At 38.9% G+C, this 24,312-nt stretch overlaps 1 protein-coding gene across 5 annotated transcripts in view; it reads left to right on the plus strand.

Annotated features, from left to right (window-relative positions):
* Positions 1 to 23,319, plus strand: part of nsd3 (nuclear receptor binding SET domain protein 3) — a 42,138-nt gene extending 18,819 nt beyond the window's left edge. For 3 of the 5 annotated variants that reach the window (XM_017306535.2, XM_081610778.1, XM_081610777.1), the window contains exons 11-25: positions 149 to 274; positions 1,434 to 1,560; positions 1,654 to 1,854; positions 6,260 to 6,439; positions 6,922 to 7,068; positions 9,571 to 9,727; positions 13,071 to 13,273; positions 13,364 to 13,476; positions 13,564 to 13,710; positions 14,106 to 14,228; positions 15,072 to 15,188; positions 15,814 to 15,955; positions 16,039 to 16,145; positions 16,233 to 16,437; positions 18,481 to 23,319. In XM_017306535.2, coding sequence (XP_017162024.2) covers positions 149 to 274; positions 1,434 to 1,560; positions 1,654 to 1,854; positions 6,260 to 6,439; positions 6,922 to 7,068; positions 9,571 to 9,727; positions 13,071 to 13,273; positions 13,364 to 13,476; positions 13,564 to 13,710; positions 14,106 to 14,228; positions 15,072 to 15,188; positions 15,814 to 15,955; positions 16,039 to 16,145; positions 16,233 to 16,437; positions 18,481 to 18,722 — 2,337 coding nt within the window. In that variant the 3' untranslated portion in view covers positions 18,723 to 23,319. The remainder of the gene's footprint in view (positions 1 to 148; positions 275 to 1,433; positions 1,561 to 1,653; positions 1,855 to 6,259; positions 6,440 to 6,921; positions 7,069 to 9,570; positions 9,728 to 13,070; positions 13,274 to 13,363; positions 13,477 to 13,563; positions 13,711 to 14,105; positions 14,229 to 15,071; positions 15,189 to 15,813; positions 15,956 to 16,038; positions 16,146 to 16,232; positions 16,438 to 18,480) is intronic. The other 2 variants (XM_081610779.1, XM_081610780.1) reach the window with 2 other exon arrangements.
* Positions 23,320 to 24,312: the final 993 nt, after the last annotated feature.

Here is a 24,312-nt window from a genome sequence, read left to right on the forward strand (position 1 = left end):
GCGGTTCTGGAGAGCGTGACGTCACGTGTAAAGGGTCACTAGAGATGAATGCTTTTTTTTTTATCGAGGGGCTTTTTTAGGTGAAGTTAAACTGTTAAAGCTTTTCTAAGCACAGATTGAAGTAACATCATCCCTAATAATTCTCCAGGGATTATTTGGGAAGAGCCTGGACAGTCCAGCAGCGGCAGACGCTGACGCTTCGGACACTCAGTCTGTGGACTCCGGTTTGTCCCGTCAAGACAGCGGTACCGGACAGAGAGACACAGTGTGCCAGGTAAGGCTGGTCTCTGCTGGATTACAAGTTTTCAAACCGAAAATATTAACATCCTTTATTTTTTTATTATCTTTATTGATTCACAAATAAGCAAGTTTTACAAAATATATACTCACAATATCATGCCAATGTCAATATTTAATAAGAAAAGAAAAATAGACCAGTCCATTGTAATAAATAAAACACCATTTTCAACTCTATTTCTCAGAAAAAGATAACAATGTTTGAAATTCAACATAGAATAATGTTGCATTATTCTATGCAAATATTGGTACCATAAAATACCAATATTAAATGGCATTTTTTACCTTTAAATAAGAAATATGAACAAATAAATAAAAATACACAAACTAAAGACATATTAAATAATAATAAATGAAACTGGATCTCCTGAGCCTCACATAGTCTAACTTTACTAACATAAACTAAATTGTTTGATATTGTTATTGATTGTCAATTAATTTAATAATAATAAATATTATTTATTTACAGATCAGCCATATGCTGTATTGATGTCAAGCAGAAAGAGTTGAGCTTTTCACATGTTGTGAGAAGTATTTACTTTGCATCGTTTGCTACAAATGATCAAGTATTCACTAAAGAAATGCTATGCTATCATATTTTAGGTAACAAAGTTTATTTTGTCGTACAAAAAGGAATTAAATTACTTGTTTATATGCTTATCTTATGTATAAAAAATACATTAATGGTTAAATGAAACATATGCAGAATTTACCTTTTTTAAATCAGATTAATTAATAATTGTTGTTGTTTATGTATCTCAAAAAGGACAATCATATCAAATAATATGCCTGAGGTAGTCATAAAGGCTAGTTTTCATCTGTAGTCCCTCAAGCCACAATCAATATAAATACAGTATATTACAGTGCAATATAACTTAACAAGCTTTTTCCAAATCATCAGAATAATCAATTACAAACGTAATCATTAGTTTCAGCCCAGTTACACAAATATCTCTAAAGACATGCAGCTTTAACTGTGGCAAAACCTTGTTCTGTAAAGTGTTTTATCTTCAATTTTTTTAGTGTTAAAATACAGTAAACCTTGTAGTTGTAGGATTACACAATGTGAACAAGTTGAATGGGTATGAGTACCTTTGCAAGGCCCTGAGTCATTAGATGATGTGTGCGTTCTTTAGATCTGCGAGGCATATGGGGAGGGTTTGGTTGTGTGTGAGGGCGACTGCAGCAGACAGTTCCACCTGGAGTGTCTCGGCCTGTCGTCTCCACCGGAGGGCCGATTCACCTGCACTGAATGTAGAAATGGTGAGAGCAAAGACAGTTTCACCCTAAATGACCTGAGCCGACTCAGTTTTTAGTTGTTGTGACTTTCTGCTGTTTTATTTTTATTTCTTTTAGGCAATCATCCTTGTTTTAGCTGTAAATCAGTGGACCCGGAGGTGACTCGTTGTTCCGTGTCTGGTTGTGGATGCTTCTACCACGAGGATTGTGTCCGGAAGCTGCCAGGCACCACCAGCGGTTCTGGTGGAGGGTTCTGCTGCCCGCAGCACAGCTGCTCCACCTGCTGCCTGGAGCGAGACCTGCAGCGAGCCAGCAAAGGTGGAGCGGGTTCTGCTTCATTTGTTTTCTGTTTAAAGGTGACCTATTATGCTTCTTTGAATGGGTTGGAATAGATCTATGGTCTGTACAAAACATCTAAGAATGATTTTGTACAAAATCATTCTTAGATAATGAGATTTTAGTCTGCTCAGTTCTGCCTATTTTGAGCTCTGTTGGGGCCTTTTGTCACTTTAAACCCAAGTAAACTGCTGCTGGCCATGCCCCCTTATCTCAACGTTTACTCTCACACATGAAAGCAATCGTACATCTTTGAAAAGTATTTGTAGCACTTCCTGCACAACCAACAAGAATGCAGCAAGTGGTTTCTGGACAGTAATTCAACAACAAAACATTGGTCTCTTCCAGCAGCCATTTTACAGGTCACGAAACCAGCTGACCAAACATGTTAGAACTCTGACTGGGTTGCTAGGTAACCTCTTGTGCTTGACTGGGGTTGCTAGGTAACGGCACATTTGTGATGACGCATTCCAAAGGTTTTTGAAACGGCTGCAGGGTTTCCCCCAGAAAACTTGCTAAGCCCGGTGGTCGGGGCGTCGAGACAGTCCACCGGTGGTCCACCGTGTTTTTTTTATTAAAAGATGTTAAGGTGACAGGAAATGTAAAAGTATTACTGTGTAATTATATGTTAAGCGAAAACATCTCCAGTGAAATGCTATTTAAACCCACAACTAGTCTAAAAACAACAAATTTTCACTTCTGTTTAATCCAAATTAAGTCAGCGGCTCCATCAGGCCCCCCAGGGCTTCAGGGTCCCCATAAACGCTAATATTTTAAAATGGACCACAGGTACTTGTTTATTGAGATTATCAATGCTGTTAAATTTAATTCAATTGTTTAGGCATACATAAATTAAATGATTTTAAATTATTTAACATCTAAATACAAGATTTTAAGGAGCTGGCAAGTTTACTTTGTAAAACTTCAAAGAACAATATGCATAGTTAAATTGTTTTGTTACCATAGCAACAATCTGATGCTGTGAGTTTAATCTTTGAATTTACAAATACAATTTAGTATAACTTATTGGTTTTTAGGCTGGCCAATTAAATTACTCCCTTCTCCCATATTTCACTAAATCTAACACAGAAGCTGTTAGAAGTGCTGATATTTTTAGCAACAAAAGGGGCCCCTAAGTCAAATTCTGCTCCAGCCCTCATCCACCCTTGGACCGGCCCTGCATGATGAGTAAATCCGCTGCACTGCGCATAAATGCGCAACAAAAGGGAGATTTAATTCAATGCTGCTAATGTGGCTTTATGGCTTTAGTAGCTCTTTCATTTCGTGTCTGTGACGTCACAGAAACTATTCTGGTTGGTCGAGTTTATGGGACGAGTTTCTCAGATCTCCGTGCGGCCGCGCGCATTAACTCTAAGTAGACAACGCATTTGATATGGTTCGATGCATCGTGTAACCGGAAAAATAATACTAAAAATAATAATAAAATAATATAAAATCAGCGTGATGCGTGACTCCGAGGAGAGCACGAAAGCTCCTCACCGGGCTGAACCTGCATGATGAGGTTAGCGCTGCTCGTTATCCACAAACTCTGTCTGTGGTCCCGGCCAACTGGGACCACAGACATAAACTTTACAGGGAAGACAGACACAGAGCCACACGCTGGGCAGCGTGTTGAGATGTAAACGCCGCATATAATTGTTTGTTCACAAAGATAAATCATTCTCACCGCTCCACAATGCGACCTCTGAATTCGCTACAAGTTATTCCTGCGGTTCACATAGAGCTGCGCAACCAGAGCTAACGCGGCGGGTTTTAAAGTCTTACCTACATAGAGTTTTTCAAAGGATCATAATTACTCACAGTAAGTTGATGTAAACATCCATACAGGTCAGCCTGTGTCCAGTTTGAGTGAAAGGAGGCGCGCGCGATCCGCGCTGAGATAAAGCAGCGGCAGCGCGCGAGGCAAAGCGCAGAGGCGCCAGCTATCTGATTGGTCCGCGCTGTCGGGTTTAAATGCATAAACTATAAACCTATCCTGTAGGAATACATCTACTCTGCTAGTGAAATGCTAAGAGGAAAAGAGACGCTTGCAGCCCGGCTTTAAACAAAAAAAAGCGATTTTTTTTTCTCCCTAGAAATGTAAACAAGCAACGCTTAGCCTGGCGGCGGGGCTAGTAAAGCATGGCGGGCCGCCAGGCTTATAATACACTGGGGAAAACCCTGAGCTCATTTTCCAGACACCAAAAAAACTTTAGCTTACTGACAATAAAAAAAATGACTGAGTGTTTTTTTAAGTGTTTTTTTTTAAAGTGCTTGGGTTGTGTTTAAGAAGCAATAGAGACAAAAATGGAGGAATAAAGTAAAATATGAATATTGTATAATTGGTATCCTTTAAGTTCCACTTTGAGTCTGGTTGCTGGAACTTTGCAATTACAAAGTGGGGAAAATGTTGATTTGCTTTAGAAAAGGTTTATAAACGAATTAATTTACAAGGTAATTCAAAAAGGCAAGATCAATTCACCGGTGAATTGGTAAAATATTAGAAATAATTTGCTATAAAAAGAAATAAAAGTCTCTTAAAAATAGTTTTGTTTGGAGCAGAAAAACTTAGGGACACATCTAGAATATTCTGTGATTCAGAGCATCCAGTTCTCTGTTTGGTTTAAATGAGGTGTACCTGGAAGACCATCGGGGACAGAGCTATTGCTATGTTCCTGGAAATGGATGATGATGGTGCGTCATCATACTGCAAATAAACCAAATGAAAAAAGGAAGAAATGGCCTTCATCTCACCCAATGGGATACCATCATCCTGTCACATCGCTGGTGCTATTTTTCTCTAACAATAGCCACAGTAAAGCTTGTATTCAAGCTACTTTGAGAAACAGATGGACAGATTCAGACAGCTAGGAGGAAAGTATCAGAAACGGGTAGTGGCAGCATCATGCTGGATGCTACAGCAGAAAAGCTGAAGAAAAGATGATCAGAGGTAAATGTAAAGATGGGCGGCTTTGTGTATTTAATGCTTATTTACTGTATTTTCTACACAATCCTAGAAATCACTCTTAGAGCTCTTTTTGTTATTTCTTTAATTCTCTGTTTTTTTTAGCTGTAATTGGATCCAAAAAATAATTTAAATAATTGGATACCCAGAATAACAACAAAATAAAGATAAATATGTCTACTGAAAGTAGATGGCCACACATTAATTTATATATGCACAATTTATTAAATTGGAATAGTCATCAAAATGACAATTTATGCAATATTTTAATCCTGAAGAACTCCTCTATTATATACTTAGCGCTGTTTTTCACAACACACACAAAATAAGTTATTGGAAGCAAGCAAGGGGCGCTAACTTTTTAGAGACTGGATAGAAATGAGAGGAAAAACTTACAGCTCTATTTTTGTCATTCTAGTTTTTGTGTGCCATTCACTTCCTAATGCAGTTAAATTTCATTTGAATTTAGAAGGCAGCAGTATTTGTTGAGGCATTGACAAACAGAAAAACGTAGCAATTTTCAGATTTAAAATGTCTGAGCTCTCTACCAATGAGAAGACTGTAAATACACATTTTTCTGTCATTTTTTTAATGCAACTCGAGTTGCTGTGCTGTGATTTGACTAAAATCTTATTTGATAAGCTCATTCATAGCACGCAGTATCTATTCCTGTCACTTCAATTACAGAAAAGGCCCACAAAGGAATATGACCTACCTTCTTTTTTAGTTTATTTAAAGGTGCCCTACTATATAAAATGCACTTTTTGTATGTTTTTTTTTTTTATTATTCCCATTTGGGTCTTTTTTGCTTTAAAAAACAGCTTAACCATTTAGAAAAACAAACATAAAACACCCAGCCGTTCCTGGCAACAAGTTAATGTTTTATAGTTTCTGGAAAATGTGCCATTTCAAAAACTACTTGTTAACTCACCTTTGACGAGCACTGCGCTGTTACTTAGCAACCACACCTGAGCTACAGCATGTTTGATCAGCTGGTTTTACCGTTGTATACGCTGTACAATGGCTGCTGGAAAAGACAAGTGTTTTGTTGCTGACTTACCATCCAGAAACCACTTGCTGCATTCTTATTGGTTGTGCAGGAGGCTCCACTTCTGCTTTTCAAACATGTACATTTGTATAATTGTGCATCTGTTTGTAGCTATTTTCCTGTACGAATGTAAACGTTGAGTAGCAGCTTATTTGAATTTAAAGTGAGAGAGTTCCTAAAACATCTCACACTAAAATCTCATTGTCTAAGATTGATTTTGTGCAGAAAATGTTATAAACATATTTTGCTCATCGTCCTATCCTAACCTATTCAAGGAAGCATAATAGATCACCTTTAAAATAAAGTCAACATTGAAGGAAAGTTTTCTGCTCTTCACCTAACCTGTGATGATAAAGGTATGGTACGTTTCGCAGGCCGTCTGATCCGTTGTATCCGCTGCCCGTTGGCCTATCACCCCAGCGACGGCTGCCTGGCCGCCGGCAGCGTCATCCTCACCCATCACATTATGATCTGCAGCAACCACGGCAGTGCCAAGAAGAACGGCCTCCTTTCCTCTCCCGTCAACGTCGGCTGGTGCTTTCTGTGTGCCAGAGGTAAGCCTTCACCACTGGACGTGCCGCCATCTTGACTTCATCACTGCTTAGTGTTTTGGCTTCAGCCCAGAGTTAGCATCTCATGGGTTAAAAGCTACATTTGATATTTTAAAGTGTAGATATTTTGATTTGTGTTTCATGTTTAGGGATTGTGTTCATGAAAACTTGTGCTGTGTTTGTTTTTTCCATCGTAATATTAATAACCCCAGGCTTTCACACTGCACTCCACTTTAATTAGGCAGTAAACAGGTTTTCCAATCAGCCAATTAGGCCCAACGCTAAGCGCTGAGTTGAGTGCACTGTTTGGCCTCTTTTACGTCGGGACAAACGTGTTTTGTTTACTACTTCTGAGTGTGTGTTTGGCTGTTCTTGTGTGTGTGTGTGTGTGTGTGCGTGTGTGTGTTTCTTTCTGTGTGAAATTTGGGTAATTTTCGAGTTTGACTGCGGCTCACCCCCCGTCTCTTCCTGTGTGTCTTGTGTAGGGCTGTTAGTGCAAGACCTTACTGACACCATATTAAGTTCATATGCCTATAAGTCCCACTACCTTCTGACTGAGTCAAATCGTGCTGAGTTGAAATTACCTATGATTCCCTCTCCTTCGTCAGCTACCAAAAAGAATGTTGGGAAAGGTAACTGAACAGTTTTTCTCTTTCTCCTTGTCCCCCCCCTGCTCCCTTGGTCCGTGTTTGTGTTGTGCCTGCTCCCGTTCTGATTCAGTTTCCCCCTTTTTGCACACGTCTTTCATTTCAAAGCCTTCAGGTGCAGAGTTAATTAACTGATTACACATGCAGTTCATTTCAATGCAGAGTGACGCAAAGGAGCCTCAGCCCAATTCCAGATAAAAGCGGGCCTCATGCAAGAATAATTTTTTTTGTTTCTTTTTTTTGGTTGTGCTTGAATGTGAAGTCTAGCAGACAATGATGATTTATAGCATCCGGGTTATTCTACAAACACGACATGAGCTAAATGTAGCAGGATCAGTTCAATTCTGGTCAGTGCGGAGGAGGACACTGCGGCGAAAGAAATCTCATTTTAATATCAGAAGTGAGTTTTTAAAATTTTTTTATTTAATTTATTTTTTTATTCTGGCTTTTTTTTTCTCAGAATTGAGTTTTTTTTCTCATAATTTAATAATGAGGGCCCATCTGAAAATATGGTATTATTGAGTTTATGGGGTAGGAGTTCATAAGTTTCTTACTTCTTCCTACTCCTTTTCGAGTATGTTGAGATATTTGTGGTACAAAAATATGTCTTTTGCATTCCTTTTTTATGTGTGTGATTTTATACTTCTATAATGTTCGAAATAAAATAAATACAAATTAATAATAATAATAATAATTTGGACTTTTCTCTCAGAATTAATATTTTTTGAGAATTCTGACTTCTCTGGGACGTTTCCTTCATTTCGTATTATTTAGTAGTTTTAGAGTAAAAGCCTGAATACAAAAATGCAGGCCACACTTTTCAAATTTTCATTGAGAATTTTCTACTACAGTAAATCTTATTAAAATACATCTGAAATGTGGTTGTAATAACACGTCTGAATATTCACTGAACTCTGATCGAGAACCCCACAGCATTCTGGGAGATGTAGTGAGAGGAAAGACTTTAGCAGCTCAAACTCTCATGGGGAGTTTAGTAAGGTTGGTGGTATCAACTAACTCACTCGCTCTTTGGTTACCTAGCAACTCATCCACTCTTTGGTTACCTAGTAACAACTTGTTGAGTGACGCTGCGCAGCAACAGTTTCAGGTTTTGCCACTGTGCCTCATAACTGCTTAATAATAAAGCACAACATAGTGAAAACTGGATAAAACAAGAAAGGTCACATCACTGGGCTGGGAGTATTTCAAATATATTTAAAACAAAAGAAACTAATCAATAAATAAGTATCAGTATTGACTGATGTGAAACACTTATCGTAAAACTTTCAGCCACATCATCCAGCCCTAACGCAAAGTTAAATTCATTTGGTTTAGTTTAGGTCTGAGGACATTAGGATTCATGTAATTTTTGTAATTAACAGATGACTAATATCTCATTAGCAAGTTTTTATAATTTATGAGAAACTCCTGACAGGCGTATTTTTACGAAGGAGACTTGTTCTTGCATGGGGCCCGTTCTGAGGATCAATCAATCAATCTGGGTACATACAGCACCTTAAAAAGGAAAACTTAAATATGACGATGGAGTTTAGCTACAGCGGACACCCAGTTAGCCATTAAAGTTGAAGCAGCTCTGTGTATATTCCCCTCTGCTGGATGTTCTGGGTTAATTAATTCTGGTTGTGTTTTTTTTTTTCCTGTATGGATCACTGCTGGAGGTGCACTGCTTCTCTGCTTCAGCACTTTGGGCTTGTTTTTGATTTGAAAGGGCCTTGTTCAGCTTCACCTCTTTTATGCTGACTGCAGCTATTTTGATTTTTGTTTTTTTGACCCGTCTTGGATGGAATGTAATCCCAGTCAGTAAAAAGATTTGTGTGCATTTAAGCAGGGACTGGTATTTTTAAGTTGATAAACACAAAAACAAGAAATGCCAATATTGTAAACATTGGATTCCATGCAAGCTGGTCTCTGCAGGATGCGCTGCGCAATCGGACAGGTTCGCTGCTCTAGCAGGACTGCATGCCTGCTTATTGCAGATAATGTGTTTGATTATAACCCTGAATAATTCCTACTTTGCTGGCTGACTTTTTATTCCAGTGCTGCCGCATGTATTTCCCATAGACTGGTCTTGGTACAGTGCTCTGAATCTGATTGCCAGACATGCTGGAACTGCTGCAGTAGAAGTTGTTGTTTTCATAAAATTTTATTGCAGTGTTGCCATCACTGGAACCTTCTGTCAAGTGCAAATCTCTGTTTTTATTCAAAAATAATGACCAAATTTTCAATTAAAAAGTTTTTTCTTGTCCTAAATATGAGTAAAATATAATTTAAATCCTTATTTCCTGCTTAGGCTTGTCTGCAATTGAGATTCAGAGTTTGTCCAGGTGTTTGATGTGCATCCACCTAATCATACACTCCTCCTCTCTTTGCATACCCATTCTCCCATCCGCATGCACACACACATACACACTCACACACACTTTCATGTGCACACACAAACACATGTTTACATCCATCCAAATGTAGGAGGAAAGTTGCTGTGCTGCGACTCATGCCCAGCTTCCTTCCACCCGGAGTGTCTGGAGATGGAGATGCCCGAAGGCGCGTGGTCCTGCAGTGATTGCAGGGCGGGGAAGAAGCCTCACTACAAACAAATTGTCTGGGTCAAACTGGGAAACTACAGGTAGGCAGAGCACATCGATTGCAGAGTGGTGAGGGTTAGACGTCTGTCAGTGTGTGGTTACATTTAAGCAGAGGTGGGTAGAGTCCCCCAAAAACGTACCCAAGTAAGAGTAGGACTACTTCAACACGTTTTCACTCAAGTAGAAGTAAAAAGTAGCCGTCCAAGAAATGAATCAAGAAGGAAAAAAGTATTTGGGAAAAACTAGATGTAGCAAATGTGAAAAATTCTTAAAGGAGCAGTATTATGTAAAATCTCCGGTTTAATTTATTGTATCATCACAAACATAGCTGGAGTTTTGCTTCGATTCTGTCATGCACGTTGGGGAAATCCTGTAATCTCTCATGGCAACCATTTAGCCATGGAAAATGCGTTGGTGGTCCGAGGCGCATCACAATAAATTTTACTGGATGATACATTGTCCCAGAAGTTATTGCGATAAATTATTGTTGTTTTAAGACCAATTTCAAGTAACATAAAGACATTGGCATAATAATAATGCAAGAACATATTCTTAAAGATCAATAAACTTTAATTTTTAATCCACATCTAACTCTGGAACTGGAAGATATTTTAAATATCAAAACTAAATTAAAGAAAACACAAATGACAAATAAATTAAATGCTGAAGTCTATGTAAACAAAACTGATCTTCAAAAAAAGGCTTGTTGAGACCAAAGCATCAGACTGAAGAGTCTTGTCATCCAGTTTTTGGTAGAAAGAGAGAACAGGGCAAAACGATAAATCATGCAAATCAAAATTTATCCATTTTCTTTACATCCTTGTCCCTTAATGGGATCGTGAGGCGCTGGTGCATATCTCCAGTTAACGTTCCAGGCAAGAGGCGGGGTCACCCTGGACAGGTCGCCAGTCTGTCGCAGGGCAACACAGAGACACACAGGACAAACAACCATGCACCCACACACTCACACTTAAGGAAAATTTAGAGAAACCAATTAACCTGACAGTCATGTTTTTGGACTGTGGGAGGAAGCCGGAGTACCCTGAGAAAACCCACGCATGCACAGGGAGAACATGCAAACTCCAACTTCCTGGCTTGCACGGACGTGTTACAAATGGAAATTGAACTTGTTTTAATTGATCATGTGATTAGTTGACTTGTTGCTTATTGCGACAGGCCTGGTTGGATGTAGCGAATCCTTCAAGGCGCAGCTCAGTCTCCTCACAGAGCAACTCTCCCCTGTGACTCCCCCCACTCAGCTCCTTTAGACTAGCCAGCAGCAATTAGCAAACACCTAGAACTGTGCATCTCATTATATGAGCTGCTCATCATTGCAACACTGGCAAAAACATTGTAAAAGGGTTAACAGAGGAAAGATTTGATGACATCCTGAAGACATTGTTTTTAAAGTGTCAGAGACCCAATTTCAATTAATTTTAAGTCATATTTAATATATTAATCATTTTTTACCAACTTGAATATACTGTAAAGTGGCACAACAAACCTGGAAAGTGCATAATGGCGCCCCTGTAACATTTAGATTTACAATGAATACCACCCCTTTCCTTCTAAAGAAAAAAAAACAGGTGACTTTATTTGCTTGATTTTAGATTTTTTGTATATATATTTTCCTGTCCCCAAAGTACCGGTTACTTTTGACTCGACAATTTTGGCCTGTTTAACGAAAAGTTTGGCTTAAAGTGTTGATTTGGCGCCCAGGTTGTCCAGATCACAGTCATTAAACAAACTGGAGGCTTCAACTCATGAATACTGGATTTAAAAGACCTGCTGCCAAAATCTAGAATAACACAACACACCTTGAGGGATCTAGTTGGATCCAGAGCTAATTTGGCAGTAACAGTGGAACTGACACAATGTTATTTTGGCTGGTTGTAATGAAATGCTGCAGCGGTTTATGTTCTCCTAGTTGAGTGAAAAGATTGGACAAAAAAAAATGTATGAGAAACCTGCAGACAGCTTAGAGAGCCACTCATTAAGACCACTCTAAAAGCATTCACTTTGCTGTATAAATGCTGCAGGAGTTCTTACCCTGTCATTGTTAAGAGTAGAAAAAAATAAACATTTTGGCATCGCCTGCTTTTATCCCGAAGAAAAAGAAAACCTTCAGTCTGAGTACCTGTAATATCTGAACCTGGCAGGTGAAAGAAAGCAACTAAAGATGAACTCTTAACATCAGCCTCTCAGAAACCCACTGATTTGTATTCTTTATTTTTAGATGTTAAAAAATGAGTCACATTCTGAAATAAAACGGGTTGTGATGTTTTAGATGGATGTTCTGCGTTTCCTGGAAACTGTTTAGCAAAACGTTTCCTGAAATGAACCAACAGGAGATCTGATTTAATTAACCTCGTTTGCAACACCTAGTCTCCCTAAAAGAGGCATGTGGGTTTGTTTTGACCTGCAGATTGTTAAAGCAAGCTGGAGCAAATATAAATGTAAACACTGTGAGCTTTGCTGAGATCAATAATACAGAAATTAATTTGTTTTTGTGCTTCAGTGGAGGATGAATCTCTGCTCAACTTTGCCTAAAATGAATACTCCAAACTCAGATAGTCATCATTTAATTCAGTAATTGTTACCTCAATTCCTCCATCAGTATGAAAAAACAGAAAACCACATGTGAATGAGCAGCATCTAAAAACTAAATCAGTTTTGAATAACAGTCTAGAAATGCAATTGTTTGTAGAATCAGGTTAATCCCGGTTTATGGCACTATTTTTAGATAGATTAAATAACATTAGATTAGAATGCTTTACCGGATTTATGTAATTATCAATCTATTTAAGAAGATCAAATAATTTATTGCGTCATGTAAAAAAATGCTTATTCAAACAAACGCTGGGTAATTAAACGGAACCTATTATACAAAATTCACATTTTGAACGTTTTTGTACTTCAGTTTGGTTTAAAAAGAGCTTTTAAAAATAGCCCAACCGGTACCTAGCAACCACAGGCAAGCCCAGCCCGTTACCTAGCAACCCCAGCAAAGCGCCAGCAGATTTGGTGAGCTGGTTTTAGGTGGATTAGCTGCTCCATTCCTGCCGAACGAGGTAGATGGTTTGTTGTTGATTAACCATTCAGAAAAGACGGTTGGATAAAACGTTTTTCACGTGCGAGTGTAAACGTTGAGTTGGATTTAAAGTGACAGGAGCCCCAAAGAGCTCAAAATAAACTGATCAGACTAAAATATCATGATCCAAGAATGATTTTGTGAAAAAATTTAATGAACATGTTTTGTTTAGCCCTTAAATCTATCCTTACCTGTTCAAGGTCACTTTTAAATTAAACACCACAGATCCCTCGCTCTGTAATTACTTTTCTAATCCTTCTCTCTGTCTTGTTACGTTCCACGTTCCTCATTAGATGGTGGCCGGCTGAGATTTGCAACCCTCGCTTGGTGCCATCAAATATCCAGAGCCTTCGGCACGACATCGGTGACTTTCCGGTCTTCTTCTTTGGTTCCCACGACTACTACTGGATCAACCAGGGTCGCGTGTTCCCATACGTGGAGAACGACAAGAACTTCGTCACGGGTCAGATTAACATCAACAAAACCTTCAAGAAAGGTGAGATTTGAACCTTTTTGAACCTGGCTGGGTTTCTGTTGCCTCACGACACAGCTGAAGGGATTTCATGCGACGCTGTTCATGTTTCAGCTCTGGAAGAAGCAGCTCGGCGGTTTCAGGAGCTCAAGGCTCAGAGGGAGAGCAGGGAAGCTCTGGAGCAGGAACGCAACTCCCGCAAACCTCCACCATACAAAATCATCAAGGTTTACATCCCTTTAATGTCTCTAAATACACAAAAACGCTTCAGTAGACTCTATCTTAGCGGATATTCTATTTTTTTCCTGTAACAGTCCAATAAGCCAGTGGGTAAGGTGCAGATGCACGTGGCCGACTTGTCAGAAATCCCTCGATGCAACTGCAAACCAACAGAGGAGCATCCTTGCAGCTTCGACTCCCAGTGTCTCAACCGTATGCTGCAGTACGAGTGTCACCCGCAGGTTTGTACCCCTTTATTTGGTAAACAGCTGCATTTTCATTGACTATAAAATGTATAATTCCGAAATTTATTTTGTTTAACAGAATCACACCAAGTTAGAAAAAGCTCGGGTTTTTTTGTTTATATAAAGCTTTTTACGCCAGGAGGAGGTGGGGTTTTTATAGCTGCTACAAAATTTGTGTATTTCGCAAATTTGCAATGAAAACACCTTTTTTTTTAAGAAAAAGACAGGAAGTTGTAGCAGGATGATACTACTTATCATTAGTTTTGTCTTATTTCAAGTGAAATAAGATATTTTCACTAGGCTGAAAATCCTTGTTAAGATTTTGTGTTTTTGCAGTGTAGGCCTGTAAATGACTAAAACCCAACGTGTGACCTCCATCTTGTTTGCCTCAGGTGTGTCCTGCAGGAGACCGATGTGAGAATCAGTGCTTCTCCAAGCGGCTGTACGCAGAAACTGAGGTGGTGAAGACGGAGGGCCGCGGCTGGGGGCTCAGAACAAACCAAACGCTCCGCAAGGTGAGAGCCGAGCCTGACGTCTGGACCATATGTGTCAAATTTGAGGCCCCAGGGCCAAATCCGGCACGCCATAAATTTTTATGTGGCCCTCTAGTTTCCAGGGGGTGCATGTATGGTGTATTTAAGATGTAAGTTGAATGCTTAAATATAATTTTATCAATCAAATCAAAGCAGGTTTTATCTATTTACTGTCCGTCCAGTTTTTTTAAACTATGTGATTTTGGAAATTCATGTAAAATTAGCAGTTCCCCAGACTTTTTTTCAATAATCCATAACTGTGAGTTTATTTAAATTTTCATGTGACTACTAACTCCACCTGCAGGTGGCAGTATTTCTTATTTCTACTATACTGCTGCCTCAACCTCACTTTGTTATACAGCATTTACTGCTGTACATAGACAAATACTTCTAAATTAGCACCACAAAATCAAAATATATTCTACATTATTTAATTTTAAGAAGTACTACTCAAATGTAACCACAACTATTTATTAATATTTTAACAGATTCATATCTCTTTGAATAGATTTATACAGTATTGTTTATCACAATAATTACTGGGATAGTTTATCATATCAAATTTGTTATCTTGACAGACCTATTTCTACAATCTGTTAACTAAATGATGATACACAGTAGTTGCACTGGAAACAAATGTTGATCATAATTTTGTGTTTGAATGTAAAACTGATTTTTTTTTATGTAATTATGTATTAGGAGGTTGCTGAAATCAAAACCTGTCATTCAACCTGCTGCTGTCACGACTGACTAGTCGGATAAAGGCATCTGGTTTATGCGTAGTGTAATAAAAAGTGTGATAAAAACGTTTTCCATTTCCTTCAGGGTGACTTTGTGACCGAATACGTGGGAGAGGTTATAGACTCGGAGGAATGCCAGCAGCGAATCAAACGAGCCCATGAAAATCACGTGTCCAACTTCTACATGCTCACTCTAACCAAGGTAAAGATGCTGCTGCTGTGGAAACGTGGAAATTAATCAGTGTCGTAAAAACGCTGGCATGTTGATAGATCACATGAATAAACCATTAAACATAAAATGTTGTAAAATAATAAACACTTTAATTTAAACACTGAAAAAGCATAATGCTTCCATGAAACGTATTAAAACAGATCATCAGTAATGCTGCAAAAGAAAAACTTCACCTACAAAATGATTTTTCTTAAGGAAAATATCTGGAACGTTATAAAATGTTTCTATCTTCATAAAACGTTCAGCCGTAAAAATGTGTTGTTGTTTTTTTTCCTCGATGTTTTATTTTTAGCTAAAAAAAAACTCTTTAAGCACTCTTTAGCTTTTTGATGGAACATTGAAAAAGATCTTAAATGTTGTTTATGAAATGTTTGAATCTTTATGTACAGTTTTAACTCTGCAGATTAGAGCTAATCCACCTTAAATTTAAACTTGTGCACTCAACGTCGAAACTCTGGAGAGTGGAAACTCTTGGCAGTTTAAATAAATCCTTAAAAACTTTGAATCAACATGGCGTCAAAGTCAACAATGAGTGTAAGTTTTAATTAATTAAAAGAAGAATAAAACTTCTGGTTTTTTCGATATTGCCGGACAGGACCGAGTGATAGACGCCGGCCCAAAAGGAAACTCGTCTCGCTTCATGAACCACAGCTGCAGCCCCAACTGTGAAACCCAGAAGTGGACGGTGAACGGAGACGTTCGCATCGGGCTCTTTGCCCTCTGCGACATCGAGGCTGGTGAGTTGAAGGCCGAACATCTGTAGCAGCTGTTTTCATGACAGACGCACCATTTACCGGGGGACTTGTTGGTTCGTCTGCAGGCACAGAGTTGACGTTCAACTACAACCTACACTGCGTGGGCAACCGGAGGATGTCCTGCCACTGCGGATCCGACAACTGCTCTGGGTTTCTCGGCGTTCAGCCGACGGTGAGCGCGTTTGCTCCAAACTTCCTGGAGGCGAACCCGAGATTGGTGAAACTTCACACCTGACGTATTTTGTGTTGTTTTCTCCAGAGTGCTGTGGTGTTGGAGAAGGAGGAGAAGGCTAAGAACGCCAAGCTGAAGCCCAAGAAGCGGAAGCTGCGGCCGGAGGGCAAACACACACACGAGTACGTCTGTTTCTGCTGCGGAGAAGGAGGAGAGCTGGTGATGTGCGACAGGAAGGACTGTCCGAAAGCGTATCACCTGCTGTGTCTCAACCTCACCAAGCCGCCATACGGTAAACACAACCTTCATTGTTATTAACCTGAATTTTGACAGAAAAGTCTAATTGAGATTAAAAATATATCTTGCAAGAGAATCTTGACCAAGACTGGCAGCAGCACACGGTGTTTACAGAACATCTACAGCAAAACAGGAAAAATTACTGACATCATGAATAAATTAGTTAAAAGATTTCTCAAAACATTTACAGACAAAATCAGTAAGAAGAGCCTTAAAATCATTCAGTGATGTTTATGTTTTATGTTTATTTGGGTCTCTGCTGCCTCTAAAAACGGCCAAAGTGTTTAAAAAGACCACTTAAGGTTTTTGGTATCTGAAAATGATCCGTTTCAAAACTGTTCCAATGGACCTTACCAATCTCCGCCCAGAAACGGCCCTTGAAAGTCCCAGGTGGCTGCATGTCTCACAAGCAAAGCCTCGCGGAGCTCAGTTTCTATGTGTAAACATGGCGTTTTTCATTTCGACTGACTCTCTGCAGAGTATTTCTGAGTCGATTAGTGTAGCATTTCTGCCGGATTTTCAAAAAATATCAGCCACGACAATGGACAAGGGAACCAACAAGTTCATGTCATCTTTTTTGGATGACATCAAGATGTTTTAGCCACAGGATGCCTCCAAACATTGTGCACGTCGCAGCTAAATGCTACCGGTCGATGAGAAAAACAGCAGATTCTCACACCCTCAGCATAAATATAGCTGTGGACAAGATCACTGATGCCTATTGTTATTGCAAGGCTGGGTAAGTCGGGCATTCATGGTTTTGAGGGTTACTTTTGAATCAGTGATTTCTGTTGTTGGCAAATGTTTCAGTGTGCCTAGGTCTGATACTCGGTACTCGGTGCTAGCGTAGCTAACATGATTACAGTTTAATAAAACGCCTTTTCAGGTAAAATAAAATCTTTAATGTATGTCAGATACGGCACACATTGCATATTGATCTGTTCAGCTAACGTAAGGCTGTAACAGACAGGCTTCAAGATGTAGAAGTTGTATCGGTACTGCCATTATGCTGTACTTGGCTAAAAGGTTTTTATAATGGACGTGTTTATTATTGACTTTTTTTTTGTCATTCACTAAACACAAAGAAAGCAAAGCAATAATACTTACACCAGCACACAGTCCTTTGTTCTTATTGAATCTATGACGGTTGAGCTGCAAATGCGGTCGTGCACAAGCTTTGATCCAAGCAAGGCTTTCCGTTTCAGATTCTGTAAATCTGTGACTTTTAGTTCCACAAATACGATCAGGATACCTGACATTACCTGTGCAAATACCCCACTGACAGTGGAGAACCATTCTTTTTCGAGTCCTGACGCAAAAACCTTCTGCCGGTTTGCTAGTCCACAATGTACATTAGCATGTGTTTACTACTGTAGCTTGTGTTTGTGAAACGGTCACGCATGTGGTAGCTGCGCTGTGACGTGAAATGGGCATTAGCCAATGAAACGTGGCCCCTGTGGTAAGGTCCATTGTTGAGTAGCATTCTATGGGCACTGTGACGTTACCTAGCAACCCCAACCAGCCCAGCCAGGTTACCTGGCAACCCCAGCGGAACTCCAGCATGTTTGCTGATTTGGCTTTCTGAGAGCTGAACAATAGCTGCTGGAAAAGACGAATGTTTTGTTGCTGATTACCGTTCAGAAATCACTTGCTGCATTTTGTTGGTTGTGCAGAAGGCTCGACTTTTGCCCTTTTTTTTTTCTTGTATAATTGTGCTGCCGCTTGCAGTTATTCTCATTTACGACTGTAAATGTTGAGTTTGGGGCGTCCCGGGAACAGAATCACAACAGAACCGGCCTTCTTTGTCAGGCTGTTGAGCCTTTTTGGACCTTGGCTCTGGATTTAAAGTGACATGAGGCTGTAAATCAGAAAATAGTCAGAACTGACCAGAGTGAAATCTCATTATTTACAATTGATTTTGTGCAAAAACTGTAATAATCATGTTTTGCATCGCCCTTCGGCTCATTCTAACCTGTAACCATAGGTCACTTTTAAAGCCTCGGTTCAGACCTTATCTTCAGGCTTCTTCTCTCTGCAGGACGCTGGGAGTGTCCGTGGCACGACTGCAGCGTATGCGGCGCCTCAGCTTCGTCACTCTGCGACTTCTGCCCCCGTTCGTTCTGCCGGGACCACGAGGCGGGGGAGCTCACCGCCTCCGCTCTGGACGACCGCCTCTGCTGCTCCAACCACGACCCGCTCAGTCCGCTGGGCTCCGGCTCGACCCAGCCACGGCGCTTTGATCGGAGCCCCGTCAGGGTCAAAGAGGAGTCTAAAGAGTGAAGCCGCAACTTCCACTATACCTCATTCCCAGCGAAGTGCTCTCTGACGTCTGCAGCGGTGCACTTCACAAGGGGGATACAGTGTTTGTTTTTGTTTGTTTTTCTGTTTTTTAAACGGTGCGATAGCCGCCGCTAGCGGCTGGGACACGCCGATGAACTGATGCTGTTGGCAGAGAGAGCAGAGTGACTGAAGGAACGACACGGGAAGGTGACTGAGCATAATCATGCGCTGTTTTCTCTTCTCTCTCGCCATAAAAGACCGATAGTTACACTTTTTACAGCTCGCCTGCGCCCTCCGGAGGGCACAGACCTTACTGCGTTTCATCTTCTATTTCTGGCGCTTTTTTGTCACATTTAAATGTTTCGCATCATCAGGCAAATTTTAATATCAAACTCAATCTGTTTGAACCCAAAAACATTCATTCAAACGATGATTTGATTTATTTAAAGGGGAGAACAGTGAATCAAAACAACCTGGCTAAAGGCAGGAAAGTAATTTCTCACTAATACGTGGATATAAATACTTTAAATATTCTTCTTTGCTGTGTTTGAGTTCAAACACATTTGGTTTTGAGCATCAGTGACATAGTTTCTCCATCTGAATGAGCTCCAGACTTTGACTAGACCTCTTGAAAAACCTTCATAATGACCTTTTTTAAGTCTTTCAGATGTGTAGATACCACTTTTTCATGTTTTCTACATTGAACAAAAATACCAAATCTTACCAAGTATTTTTGGTTTCTGGTGCGACTGTTATTACTCTTGAATTAAGACAAAACTGACTTACAAGTAACTTTTCAGGAAGATGTAGTTTATTTTAACAAGACAATTTTCCCATAAGTGAAATGATTTGCCGATGGAACTAGCACTTTCTCATCAATATCAAGGAATTATTTACTTAAAACAAGCTTCCATTTCTTGACAAGTTAAATTGGTCTTAATTCAAGTGCAATAAGATATTTTCACTAGAAACCAGAAATCCTTGGGTGTTTTTACAGTGAATCTAAAATCCTTAGAAATATTATTGTAACCATTACCAGACTGATCAGTGACCGATAAGATAGTTTTTGAGATATTTTAATCTCTTAAACTGCTGATCACCTGGGATTAATTTCCTGTTAATTAATGATTTATTAGGTGTAGACAGGTACGTCTTTACACAGACTCAGGATGTTGTGAGCAGCCTTTCCTCTCCTCTGTAAATATCATCCTTTGAATGCAGCTTTTTGTGTTCAGTTAGATTATTTAGCTCTGATATTAAAAATTATTTGATCTGAAACATTTAAATGTGACTGAAAAACAAGAGAAACCTGTAAGGAGGTGAACACTTTTTCCACAGTCCTGTAAGTGTTGCTGTGCTTCGGCGCTCTGAAGATCTCAAAGGTTTTGAGAGGAGGAAGAGGAGGAGGGGGGAGGTGCTACGTCGAACCTCTCCACCCGCCGTGCCTCTCTCCTCCCCCGTTTACCTGCTGTAAACGACGTAGACGAGGCAGCTCTTCTTCATCGCCTCCGACACAATCCGCCACCCTTCTTCTTCTTTCTCGTGGAAAAAGAACTCGGAAAAATGACCAAATTTGTGCAATTTTACTTTTTTTTTTTGTTTTTGTTTTTGTTTGATTTTGTTTTCCAGGACCACACTACATTCCAATCTTCCTTGAACATGCTTTTTAATATACTTATGGGGTATAGATGAATATAATTATATACAGTATCTATGTTTGTTAATGTTTACAGACAGATTTCTCTCACTTCATCTCGGTGAGTGGTGTATTACGTTTGTTTGTTTCGGTGTTGAACATTACGCAGACCTCTTTGTGAAAATAGTCCTATTAAGGTGAAATATAATGGTATATAGTGTAATGGTATGACATTACAGAAGTACTTGTGATTTCATATTGCCAGTCCCACTCGCCATTGTGTACATAATTGGCTCACCATATTGTAAAGTACTTAAAAATCAGGACGGCGGAGGCTCTTCTGTCGCGTCTGGAAGGAGAACTTCCTGGTTTTTTGGGAATTTTTTTTAAACATTCTCACGCATCCTTTACTTAATTCCCGTTACCTGTATAGTAAATGGATGGGGGGGGGGCCCAGCTTGTGATCACAGGTGCTGTGTTTCAAGTATTGTTAATAAGCCTTAAGTTTTAATTTTCAGCACGCTGCAGAGGGTTGCGGCTCATTTCAGTTGTTTCATTTCACCCGTGTACTGTGACGGCGTTTCTTTTTATGTTTTTGCCAAACCTATGAAAAGCACTTTCACACGGGCAGACACAGAAATACACGGACAGGACAAGTATTTCAAAAAACAGATACCTCTTCTTGTTATAACATTGGAGTTTAATCTGTGTTGTGACTGTTTTTGCCACTTAGTTTTAAACATTGTGAATGCTAGGTCTCCTTCTCCTTTCTTTTTAAACAAAAGTGGCCTAATTGCTAGGAGTTTATTTTGTTGTTTTGGACAGAGGGCGGCCCAAATAGGAATAAACTGCCACCCCAGCTTTTAGTTTAAACGAGAGAAAAAAATCCTCCAGAGGCACTTCTTTTTGTTTTCCAGGAAGAAATGGTGTGACAACAACCCCGTCCAGTATGATGTACAAACACAAACTTCTGTACAGTGTTTTTAAATTGCTCATCAAGTCAGAACTAAAGTTTTTGTATTTATTGCACCGCATTTTATACAGATTTCTTTTTTCCAAACACCAGTGCAGTAACTCGTCTCCCTCCTCACCAAGGTGTAACGAACATAGATGATGAAATAATGAGATAAAAAACACACACACACGGGGAGTTTTACGTTTTATGCCTGTATCTAACCATTTTCTTACATTTGGTGTAATGATTCCACATTTGGTGACAGCAGCTGCTTGTCGGCCTGTATTATGACTCACTGTAATCGGTGTTTTAACGCAGTTTGGTATTGAAATGCGAGGTTTTTTTGTTGCAGATAAATGTAATCATGGCGGGATGAGAGAATTTTCTGTAATCATGTCTGCTTTTCTTCTTTTGTTTTTGCACATGGAAGACATTTTTGGGGGTCACAGGGTGAAAAAGTGCCAATGTTGCCATGTTCTTTCCTTTAAAGTGTCTTTAAACTTGCTGTTGCTTTTGTTTTGTTTTTCAGCAGGGCCGGTGTTGCAGCTTTTCAGCAGTTATTGGCTAAAATATTATACGTGAAATCCCCTTTTTTATGTTGCTCGAGTCACATAATTAAGACCAGGATGAATTGCATTGAAAGATTTATTTTTAGGACTATTTTTGCTCTTCTCCAGTAGTTTAAGCTTTCTTTTCCCCTATTAAACTTGTAGTTGAATGTAGGGGGAAAAAAAAGGAAATAATTAGATTTCTTTTTAACTCCAGTTGTGCCAGAGGTTTTTACATTTTCACCTCAAACGTTTTACAAATCAGACAAATAATCAGAAAAATTACACATTGGAGTTGAGCTAATTGTAAAACTAATCCAAAGAGCTGAAAGTGATGGATTTCTTACGCTCTGTTTTTTTGCTTTAATAGTACTTCTTTAATGCGTCATTAAGGCACTTTCCTTTGCGAACTTAAAACTTGATGCTTCTGTATGTCTTTGCTTTTCTCACATAAGCCTCCTTGTTGCTTGAGAGAATGTCTTCTGGTTTTTGTGGTTGTATAATTCCCACTGAAGCCTCTGTTTTTGTTGTAATGGTGAATGTTGTCGAGCTGGAGTGCATGCTTCCAACATCAGAGGATTCGAATCGATGCCAATGTTTTACTGTATTTGTTGCTTTTGTTTTGATTTTCACCACATTGCACAGAGAAAAAAAAAGAAAAGAAAGGAAATAAAACCCCAAACAGCCTTTATTTTTGTTTTTCTTTGCACCTGTAGATCGCATGATCGCACTCGCATCTTTGTGCCAGTTGGTCGCCTCCTGCCCTGCTGAGCCGACGCAGCTGAAGTGTTACTGCTTTAATCGTTTCTCCGTTAGGTTTTATGTTTTTATTTTCTCCTTTAAGTGACCCTTAACTCTGATTTTTGTTTCAAATCTACGAAGATCCCTGTCCCCTTTGTCAAAGGGAAAGTTTCAGTTCACTGTGACGTCTTTTTTTTTTCTTTTTTTTTTTGTGCAATGTTGGGCCGTCTGTTGTTGAGGTCTCACCTGACATCCTGTCAAATAGTGTTGGAATAAATGAATAATTTCACCTGCATAAGCACTCTTCATCTCTTCTTACTCGTAGGAAACCTGCTCACAGTAACTCTGATGGGGGTCATATCTATCTCTCTTGGTGTTGCTTCGATTAAACCGTGGATGAACACACACCGCCATGTTAACTACCTGTGTTACGGCATACCACACACACATTGTCGAGGAACTTGTAAATACTTTGCATTGAATTTGCATAGACTCATGTTACTGTGGTGTGTTCTTTTTTTTTATTTTTATTTTTGCCTGTAAAATTCTGCTTCTAAATGTGTGTGACTGTTGAGAAGACACTCTTCTTTTTGTACATGATCTGTCTTTTTATTTGAAGATATTGATTCTGTCCTTTTTCATTCTGAAGTTGAGTTTGAAGAGTTCAGACATGCCTGAAGTTTGACTTTAATAAAGCTGTACTCTGTCTCAGTGAAACATTTCTTGCTGCTTCACTTTTTAACCGTCTGTGTAGCAATATATAGCATTCATCTATTGATGTTTTAAAAAATATTCAGCCCTTTGGATGTTTTACTCTTTTATTGCTTCTACAAATCAATCACATTTGACAAAGTTAATAAAGGAGTAAAATTGCAAGTATGGTTGAGATCTACAGACTCCAAAGGTGCATCTACTAAATAGTTTAATAGGGTGAATACATATGCAATCAAATATTTAGATTTGTCATTATTTTGTAGAAATCGACTTTCACTTTGACATTCGGTTTTTTGTCTTTTTTTTTTGACAAAAAAGCCCAAATTTTGTTGATCATGATTATTTTTAAAACAATAAAAAGGATAAAATATCCAAGAGGATTAATACCTACAGGTACTGCAATATATTTTAAGTGTTTGATGTGCAAAATGAAAAGTGACAAATAAGTAAATAATAAATATGTATTTTTCAATTGGAGTAGATGTAACCTCTAGATGGCGAGCTATAACGTGACGTGGCTTCTTGCATCCACGTGTCAAAGCTCGTAAACTGGGCCATATTGAAACTTCCGGTTTGCAGAACTCCAAAAATATAAATTAAAAAATATGCATGCATATTTTCTAAAACAAGTTTAGTTTCATTTAAGTGAAATTAATCAATTATTTGTAGATGTAGGTAATGTTAAGATATATATTAAGGTACAGTCATTTTTAATATATATTTGTGTGGCTATAGAGTGCTTTTATCTTTATCTTGTTTTTGTCATTTTATGTATTAAAAAATAATACACAGAATTGAAACCTAATACAATAATTGTAGATGATAAATGCGTTTATGTCATCATAACATCTCACTGTAAAAAAAATTCTAATAATGCAGATGTCACAAAACTCATTAAAAAGTACTATTCCAAAATGAATTTCAAGACAGAAATGTACCTGTTACAACAACAACAAAAACACTTTCACAGTGATTACTGATTCTATTGAACAAAGA

This window comes from Poecilia reticulata, chromosome 9, assembly GCF_904066995.2.
Source record: "Poecilia reticulata chromosome 9, P_reticulata-male-v2, whole genome shotgun sequence".
Classification (NCBI taxonomy): Eukaryota; Metazoa; Chordata; class Actinopteri; order Cyprinodontiformes; family Poeciliidae; genus Poecilia; species Poecilia reticulata.